We start from the raw sequence: 9,221 nt of genomic DNA, 5'->3' as shown, positions 1-9,221 counted from the left end.
TCACCCATTTTATCACAATTATCAACTTTGTAGTAATATATACACTTGTTAAAAGATTCAATGTTTTATTAAATCAATATGCCACATGAGTAGTTGTGCCAATTTGTTAGTAAATGTGTTTTAAAGAAATTAATTTTTAAAAATACTAAAAAGAACTAATTTAATAAATAATTGAATTAATAAATAGTGAATTAATTTAAAAAAAACACACATAAATGATTAAACAAAAACCATTAATAACATTAACAAAGCGAATTAATGTGAATAAAACAATAATTAAATGCTTAAACCACTCTTACGTACCCGGCATACTCGTTCCACCTGTAGTGACAAATAGCCATTCTTGAAACAATAGGAAAAGAAAATGGAAATTAATGAACTTAAAATTAAATTTAAATGCTGTATGTTTTAAACAACAGTCAATATGCAAAGTATTTGTGATTTTTTGACGAAAAATTTTGATAAATGGGATATTGAAAATGTGTCTATAAATAAAATGTGACTAAATAAATTCTGGTAAAATCCAGAAAATAGCTACAATGGTTACAATTCGGGTTTTGATTCTTCCCATGGGAATATACCTGAAATATTGTCACAGAGAATACGTGATGTAATTATACGTCCATAGGGGCTAAACATAGCCTCAAGTTCGGTTTGAGTTAAATTTTTCGGAAGTCCCGATACATATAAGTTGGCCCCTTTGATAGCCTCAGAGCTGGGACGAGCAAATGACACCTTAATAGTCTTGTTCTGTAGGCGAAGCCCATTAAGTGTATTAATGGCCTTTTCTGCATCTTCCTTCTGATGATAGTTTACAAAACCATACCCCAAACTCTGTCCTGTAAGATTAAAAGTTTTCTATAAGATGTTGTCGGGTCGTAACTGCCTTCAATATCTTAATCAAGCATTAATTAAATACTCCAGTTATTAAAACTTCAATGTCATTATTTGAATAGTCTAAATCTAAAAAAAAACAGGATTTATTTTTCAAAATGGTTAAAATAATGTTCCTACGACTTGACTCAAATATCTTCCTTCAATATAGGGTAAATTAGTTATTAAATTTAAAATATATTACGCTTAGTACCACACATGTTTAGTATAAAATACTCCCAACGTTCCGAAAAAAAGTCGTACGTAACGGAGGGAGTAATTTTCGCATTAACGTATATAAACGTTATAATAGTTTACTAATTAATAGGGAATATAATTAATTGAAATTACAATATTTCATATACCTGTAACCTTATCGCGAATTAATTTGCAACTTTCTACTTCGCCGATGCTGGAGAATAGAGACCGAATCTCTTCTTGAGTCATATTCTGGGGTAAGTAGTTGACAATTAAATTCGTTTTGGATTCTTCTTGATTTCCACTGCCGCCATTGCTACTGCTACTGCAGTTCTGTTGACTACTATTGGTCTCAATCATGCCGTTTGTCATGTCCTTCTATCATGCAATTGAAATCAGTAATACTGTTGGATACTTATTTTATCCTGGTTTTTGGTAGTTTTTTTTCCTCAATCTGCACAAATTTGTTTTTGTGCACGAAATTTCCAAAAAAAGAAGAAGCTACACTTTACTAGTTTATCTGCAATAGTAGAAAGGATAAAGAATTACTAAAATGAAAAAAAAACTTAGTAAATTTAATAGTTTTATTATAGGTTTAGGGGGAGGTGGGTCTACTTTGAGATATGGGGTTAGATTGATATACGGTTTTTCGCATATTTCTAATTTTAAAGGAATCTGGACTTTGTTATAATTTAGTACCACAATTGTGTTGTCTATCTAAATTATATTTCGTTAAAGCTTAGTGTCTTTTACAAATATATGAAAAAAATGTAGGGTGAAAGGAACGTCTATTGACACTTTAAGAACTGAATTTGAACATCTCTGTCTATAGTAAAAGGTATATTACAGAAAAAACGTTATATTACTTATATTTTACTGGATACATTAAATAATTTTCAACATTCTGACAAAAGTATCAATAGGGGTTCCCTGTCGAACAGATGTTCCTCCGACCCTATATCAATGTAGTCAAACAGCTCAATATAACCCTACCTTCGTCTATATGAATCCTCAATTCTTATATTATTTAAAATGGAATAGTCATTATGATTCTTTGAATTCTAGTGGGATTTTAGAATATCTTGGCTTAAAATTTATTCGGTTTCTATAATCAGTCAGTTTTCAAACAAAAAGAAAGATATTTAAATATATTTATTTATTCATTAATATATAAATTCATTCATACATATAACATGAATGTCCCTACATTTTTTAAATTCACTAATGGCTTCTACACACTAGAGAAATGTATGCCCATTTTGAACCAAATCCCCAATGCTAGGAGAAACTCTTAAATAATCATCTGAAGATATTGTTTTTTTTAGGTGTGATTCCTTCTAATCACACCTATTGTAATCCTTGGATTTTCTCAAAGTGCTCTGATCGATCTGAAATTCACAGGATACAGTGAGCGAAATTCAAATAGGGACGGACCTATATGTGGGTGGTGTGGGTGGTCTGTAAGTCGGATCAACCTAATATTTTTTTGTATAATATAGGCTTATCCAACAATACTTTTTATGGTAGTGACCCACGTGCACTTGCGTTCGTGAGTGCACGCCAGCCAAAATATGAAATTTTTAAGTGATTTAAAGCGAAATTCAAATATAGTATAATATAATATATAATATAGTTGTGGATTGTGCTCTACATAAAAATTATTATATAAGATCAGTATTTTATGGAAATTGGTAAATAATACAAAATTGCTCTATATAATTTTACACAATTCCTGTCCAATTAAATCATAAATAATGAAAAAGAAACAATAACTGTGTATTATTACACATTCGTAAACAATCTAATAAGAAGCTGACATTTGCATAAAATTAATTCACGCATATATTAATGTGTAATCTCATCTTTAAATAAAAATTGGAATTCCATATATTTACTCGAATTCACTATAAGATATGTAGTACGTGGATAGTGAACTGCAGGATCAAACATTAATTTTTGTTTAGCAAATTATTATAATATCATAAAATTGCGTATCCCAAATGTGTGAATAATGCTCTCTCTACAGAGTTTGATTAATAATATCCAAAAGCAGATTATATAGCACGTCAGTAAATTGTTGGACCAGGAGATTAAAATTTAATTATGGTAGAATTTCTGAACTAAAAGTGCAGTGCGTTGAGTTTCATTAGGTGGAAGAATATACGTCAAATGGGACAAAATGTTATATATTTTTGTAAAACCACTTGCCATTTCTAATCTATAAATAGTCCTATCAAAAAAATTCAAAGCGCGTTATAGTTATTTGCATAGTTGTCAGAAATCTTCATGTTCTAAGAATATCGAAATTGTCTAGAGTGGTAAAAAGTTGCGAAATCTCCATGCCAAAAATAATATTCTTTTAAGAATGCAGTGATGATGTATAAATTTACTTTTAAGCATTACACTGTTGAATTCAGTATCATCTAAAAGCTCATCTTCCTCTTACTTGGCTTTGTGGATTGCAGATTTTTGTTTATAAAATTTTGTAAGAAGCACCACCAACACAGTAATTTACGAAAATAGCTCACCGTACTGTGCCACTGTACAAGGTGGTTCCTCATATTATTCTACACAACTTTCACATATTCAGTATTAACAGCATAAAATTTAAGGAATGACTATGATTTTTTCTCTTAATGTTATTAATGACGTGTGATGTTTAAATTTTGATATTTAAATTTTTTGCCCGCGATCCCCGCGACCCCAATAGGGATAAACGGTTGAAAATGATGATAAGATGATGTATAAATTTTACAGGTAAGCCATTAATTTTAGTTTTTCGTTCAATTATGCAAATTTGAAGTTTTTACTTTAATTCTTTTCAATTATAAAAATCCTATGCAATTTACTTAACTCACTCATCCTAGACCTTTATATAACCAAATTAATATATATTTATATTTTACAGTCTCATATTATTTATAATTTAGATTTCATATGTTATACTGGTAATGTATATACATTGGTGTTAATTATATGAAACTAAGAATTACATAAATTTTGATACATGTTTCTAAAAAGGCTGCTTCTTGTATTTACAGAACCAGTCTGTGACGGTAAAACTCACACATATACGAAAATACTTTTCACTTTTCACTCTGCCAATGCTTAAAGAGTACCTACTTCTAAGTGAAGAGGGGGATCAGCGTCTAACTAAGGCAGTTGCTTAGAACAAATGTTTTCCCGTTCGAACCACACTCAACCTCATAAAAAATCAAAATAAACTAAGGAATTTTTTTTGATACATTTTCTCCAAATTTCAGTATAATTGTCCTGCAGCACAGTTTTAACTTTCAGTTAATTGAACTGATAATGAACTTCATTTATATAATAAATACAAAAAAATAAGAATTTGTTTCTTTTATATTACCTATCTTTCTATTTAATTCTTGTGTCAGCACAACACTGTACAAAAATCTATCTTCTTACAACAATATCGGTGGATGCGAAAAATCGATAAACTACAGTTGGAGATAATAGATTTTCACACGAAATTGTGTTCTTTTTTGCCTTTAAACAAACTGTTGCCAGCTTCGCGATTGAATCTCATAAATTTACAATTTTTTACAATTTTTCGGCTTTCATGTAATGGTTCAAATTAATGTTAATTTAAAAAGAAGATGGAACAATACATAAAATAATATTATTATATGAATAAAGAGAAATATTTAAATTCAAATGATAAACCAAAGAAAATTAAAGAAAAAAAACTCAAAAGAAATAATAAAAAATTAAAGAAAAAATTAATCGCAGAGCAATAAAACGTTTTCAACTCGACACGGAAACTCCAATCGAACTAAAAATTATACTCGGAAAATTCAACGACGCACAGTACGAGCGTTTTATCTTTAGAAGATTACTCTTCATCGGCGTCGACGTCGTTTTTTGTCATTACCATATCGTCCAGGTTGGGATTTAGGTAATAGTTTGAATAAAGAAATATATATTCAGATATATGTGCGTACACAGTGTGAGTCCAGTTGTTTAAAGTGAAAGTTTTTTTATTAAAAGATATTCTGCCAGAAAATCAAATGTCGTTTAAATACTTATATTGATGTGAAAAGAAAACAAAAAAAATGGTCTAATTGCAATTTTTAACAATCAAGAATGCAATTCAAGTTGCAGAGATATTGAAGATTTTTTGGATAAAGCTTTCGTAACGATTTCACGGCTTTTAAAATTCCAAAGAATAGTACTTGTTTGTTGGCTACATTGACCACACATATTTTCAAATAAAGCAAAAAAACTCTTTTATACTTATATTAGTACTTATATCATTAAATCAGGGTTATTAAGTAGGAAGCATACCTAATACTTCAATGACGAAGTTGAGATATTATGGGCTTCACTCCAATTTCTACTATAAAATAAATCCCAATTTATTTTTTTTTACACTGATGCTGGTCAGTTAAAATTCTATTAGTTGTAGACGTTATATAGTAATAGCAATAATATTCCATTTTCTTTTATCAATAATGAACCCCAAAGGCGGTTCTGGTTTATATGGGATTCAGCAAGCAGCATCGCGCCGGCGCGCCTTTCTCTGCCAACAATACCATCGTGTAAATGCGTATATTTGTTAAGTGAACAGTTTTCTAGTTTTCTATATGAGGAAAATATCTAATCGGTCTGATGATACGTTTGAGGTATATTATTTAATGAAAAAAAATCTATATTGAGTTTAGCAAAACTCATAAATATTATATCGTAATCATTTAAAGAGTAAAATTATTTTGTGAAATTATCTAAATTAATATAATAATGAGTTGATGAAAGCTAGACTAATTGTGTTATCACATTTGCACATTAAAATTTTAATGTGACTCACATTAATTGTCGCTTGTAAGCGTCCAAATATGTTATTTGTGTCTTTGAGTCACTTAATATTTGTGGTTTATCTATTTATTGATAAAGAAGTGAACTTGGCCTGCAAAAATAAGTTTAAATTTACCTAAAGCATAAATATTTTTCACATTAAAAAATTAAAGAGAAAATCGCATTAATTTTTCGTATTAATGCTATAAATCAATTTATATCAAATTTTGCGGACCAAGTCTACCTTTTTATCAACAAATAGATCAAATTTTGAATATAAAAAGATTCAAACACACAAATTACACATTTGGACTCTCACCAGCGACAATTAATGTGAATCATATTAAAATTTTAATGTGCAAGTGTGATAATACAGTTAGGTCTGAAACCCGTATAAGGGTCTTTGCTGCGATTCTTTAAAACTACTATGTGATAATACAAATTGTAAGGTCGAGATAAAACCTGTAAATCTTTATAGGTGATGGGAACTATATTTGTTATATAGATGGGATCGATGGGATATATTAGAATTGAACTGACTTACGCACTGCCCTCTCTATACGATATCCCTCTAGAAATGGGCAAGTTTTTAACATTAATCGGCGTCGCTCAGAAATAATAGTGCTTAAAGGAATATATTATATTTCTTTCTTTGACAAAAAGAAGAGAATACCCTATTAATTTAAGTTCAACTGCTTAGTTTAGAAAAGTTATAGTTTTACAGAATAATTAGTACTTTATGCTAATCCCAGTGATGTATTAAAAAACTAACGTGAATCATACAAGGGCAAATTCAGGTCTTCTATTCGTCTTTACACCAAAAAAAGTGCATATTGGGTGTCTAAGATAGATGTTAGGCAACCAATTTGTAGACTTGATGCGTTTGATAGGGATTTACGGCAACTTTTCAGCAAAATTTTGAATTTTTCCGCACAAAATCTTTTCAAGCATCAATGATTCTAGAATTGTATTTATGTTAGTGTTAAGAAAATATATCTCAATAAGTTTGTAAAGATATGATCATTTAGTTAACAGGGACGTGGACGACCCTGATCTGCAGTTTTTTTTTTAAGGTTTCATGCTCTTTGTGGAATTGACGGCGAGGTCTGGTCCAGGAAACCAGCTTATTAATGAAGCAGAACTAATGAAAAGTAGTACTACTATTTGATTTTAGTACTAGAATGAGTACTAATAATTAATTGAAATTTTTTTTTGGAAAAATTTTCACCAAAAGTCATCATGAACCCCTCTTGGGAGTTTTCAATGTTTTAAAAACGCAAAATCTGCTCTACAAACCGCAATTCTTAAAATTTCTCAATGAAAATCACATTAGAATACTTCAAATAATTCCACAAATCAAATAATATCATTAGTTGAAATTGTTTTTTCGAAAAATTTTCACCAGAAGTCATCATGAACCCCTACCTTGGGAGTTTTTTTAATGTTTTAAAAAAGGCAAAATCTGCTCTAAAAATCGCAATTCTTAAAATTTCTCAACGAAAATCATATTAGAATACTTCATATAATTCCACTAATCAAAATTAGTATAAAGCGTCATTTTTTATAATAGTTACTATAATATAATTATAATAGTTTGTAGCAGAGTAGACAAGTCTGCAGTCTCAATAGTTCACTAGCTGTTTTTATAGGCAAGACCTAAAACATTGACTCTTCCATTAATGTTCTCCTATTAATTTTATTAAAGTATATAAATCAGTTTAGGATAAATTTCTTAAATAAAATTATGCGTAAGACGTATAATTTGTTTTCTTCAACATCTTCAACAAAGTTCCACTCCACTGTTAAAAATAAAAGGATCAAATTGTTCCAAATTTGATCCTTTTAGTTTTACCGCAGTGTATCTTAAACAAAGTAATCAAAATTAAGTTATATATATATATATATATTTAAGCATTTCTAATGGACTCTGGACACTAGAGGAATTATGTCCATATTGAACAGTTTTCCTACACAAGCTTACGGAATTTGCTTTAATATGGACATACATTTCTCTAATGTGTAGAGGCCATAAGGGCCAAAATAATTTTGGGCTGATCCTCGAGAATATATGTATGTAATTTGTAGAATTTGGCGGTAAAGATTTATCACAGCCATTCATATACCGATTAGAGGTCCTTTGTATAAATTTCCTTTACCTAATACTTTACTAACAACCTTACCGGCTCAAGGATGAGTCTCACTCTATTTGGGCCTCTAAATCAAACTACGATTAACTTTGTCACTTATAATTTTTTACCAGGCAAGAGCTATTATGTTCGCTTGGGATAATTTGCAGGGTGGGAAAACTGGGCGATGCCCGGATTTGAACGTTGCCTATGCGCATCATATCTGAATTGAAAGGGAATACTAGAAAGCAACTCCTTTTTCCTTAATTGTCTAAAACAACAACAGTTGACTTTAAAAACATTCAAATATATATTTTTTGCATTAATTTTTTCTTACCACTTTTGAGAAATTAATTCTTTCTTTGGTCATAGGTTTGTTTTGTAGAAGAAGATTATATACACAGCTGAAATTGATTGCAGAAAAAAACTGAAATCAATACTGGAAAAGTCCACACTTTCTTGTCTTTTATATATCCTCTGACAACTGCAAATACGACATTTGTACAGGTCTAGCGAAATGGGTGGGTACTTTTATTAGTGACTGTTTTCCCGTTTTGCATTAAATGTCTTAAATTTCACGATAACTCATTTCGAATCGTTTTCAAATAGAGATGCAATAAATTTGTCTTTTTGTAATACTTTCCATAAGTAAAAAAACTACAGAAAGAAAAAAACTATTTTTTATAAGCTAAAATTTTTATATTCACTTCTATAGGTGCTATAGGTGCATTGAGTAAAATTTTTCACTTGTGAACACACCTTTCGAGGCTATCCTTTTTTATGAACTCACACTATTTTTCACGCAGGATTTTCACGTCCTTTGACAAAAATATCCATTTTGAAGCTATAATTTGCTTCAGTAAGCCATATATTATTGACCCTGTAGCTCTTGCAACTACACAAATAATATTGTGATGAAGAATACAAGGGAAAAAAACACAAGTTGTTTCTCTATATAGTGATGAGAACTAAATGAGGTGGATGAGCTTTATACTGACGGGACTTTCAGTGGTGAATGTGAAAAATTGCCCCTAGAATAGGGGATATTTTGTGTTATACGAATTAGAACAGAAGCGCACATGGTGCCACCCACCCCGTCTTACACCTTTTCACACACACACACACAATAAAATGTGTATTGTGAATTAGATATTTTCCATGAACAGGAAAATTAAGAAAATTAGATACAATCAGATACTTCCATATAAT

General features: G+C 30.0%; 1 protein-coding gene across 5 annotated transcripts; it reads right to left on the bottom strand.

Moving 5' to 3' along the window:
- Nucleotides 1-280: 280 nt before the first annotated feature.
- On the bottom strand, nt 281-9,014 carry LOC129807595 (ELAV-like protein 2). Of its 5 annotated transcripts, XM_055856975.1 has the most exons (5): nt 8,772-9,014; nt 8,350-8,416; nt 1,239-1,591; nt 582-839; nt 281-342 (listed from the first exon to the last, which is right to left on the bottom strand). In XM_055856975.1, the coding sequence occupies exons 3-5, from the start codon at nt 1,441-1,443 to the stop codon at nt 296-298; spliced, it is 510 nt and encodes a 169-aa protein (XP_055712950.1). In that variant the 5' UTR covers nt 1,444-1,591; nt 8,350-8,416; nt 8,772-9,014; the 3' UTR covers nt 281-295. The 5 variants fall into 5 exon arrangements, with proteins under 5 accessions (XP_055712950.1, XP_055712949.1, XP_055712952.1 ...); XM_055856974.1 differs by having other exon boundaries at nt 8,350-9,014; XM_055856977.1 differs by lacking the exons at nt 8,350-8,416; nt 8,772-9,014 and adding an exon at nt 8,067-8,081.
- Between the last annotated feature and the right edge of the window lie 207 nt (nt 9,015-9,221).

Source organism: Phlebotomus papatasi, chromosome 3 (genome assembly GCF_024763615.1).
Source record: "Phlebotomus papatasi isolate M1 chromosome 3, Ppap_2.1, whole genome shotgun sequence".
Taxonomy (NCBI): Eukaryota; Metazoa; Arthropoda; class Insecta; order Diptera; family Psychodidae; genus Phlebotomus; species Phlebotomus papatasi.
This window is presented reverse-complemented; position numbering and strand designations above follow the sequence as displayed.

What these genes read in the sequence shown, in the direction of transcription:
- LOC129807595 (XM_055856974.1), bottom strand. Translation starts at nt 1,443, where the DNA reads ATGACAAACGGCATGATTGAGACCAATAGTAGTCAACAGAACTGCAGT. An exon ending in AATTCGCGATAAGGTTACAG is followed by an intron (nt 840 to 1,238) that starts GTATATGAAATA and finishes TTAATCTTACAG; the next exon opens with GACAGAGTTTGGGGTATGGT. An exon ending in TCTCTGTGACAATATTTCAG is followed by an intron (nt 343 to 581) that starts GTATATTCCCAT and finishes TATTGTTTCAAG; the next exon opens with AATGGCTATTTGTCACTACA.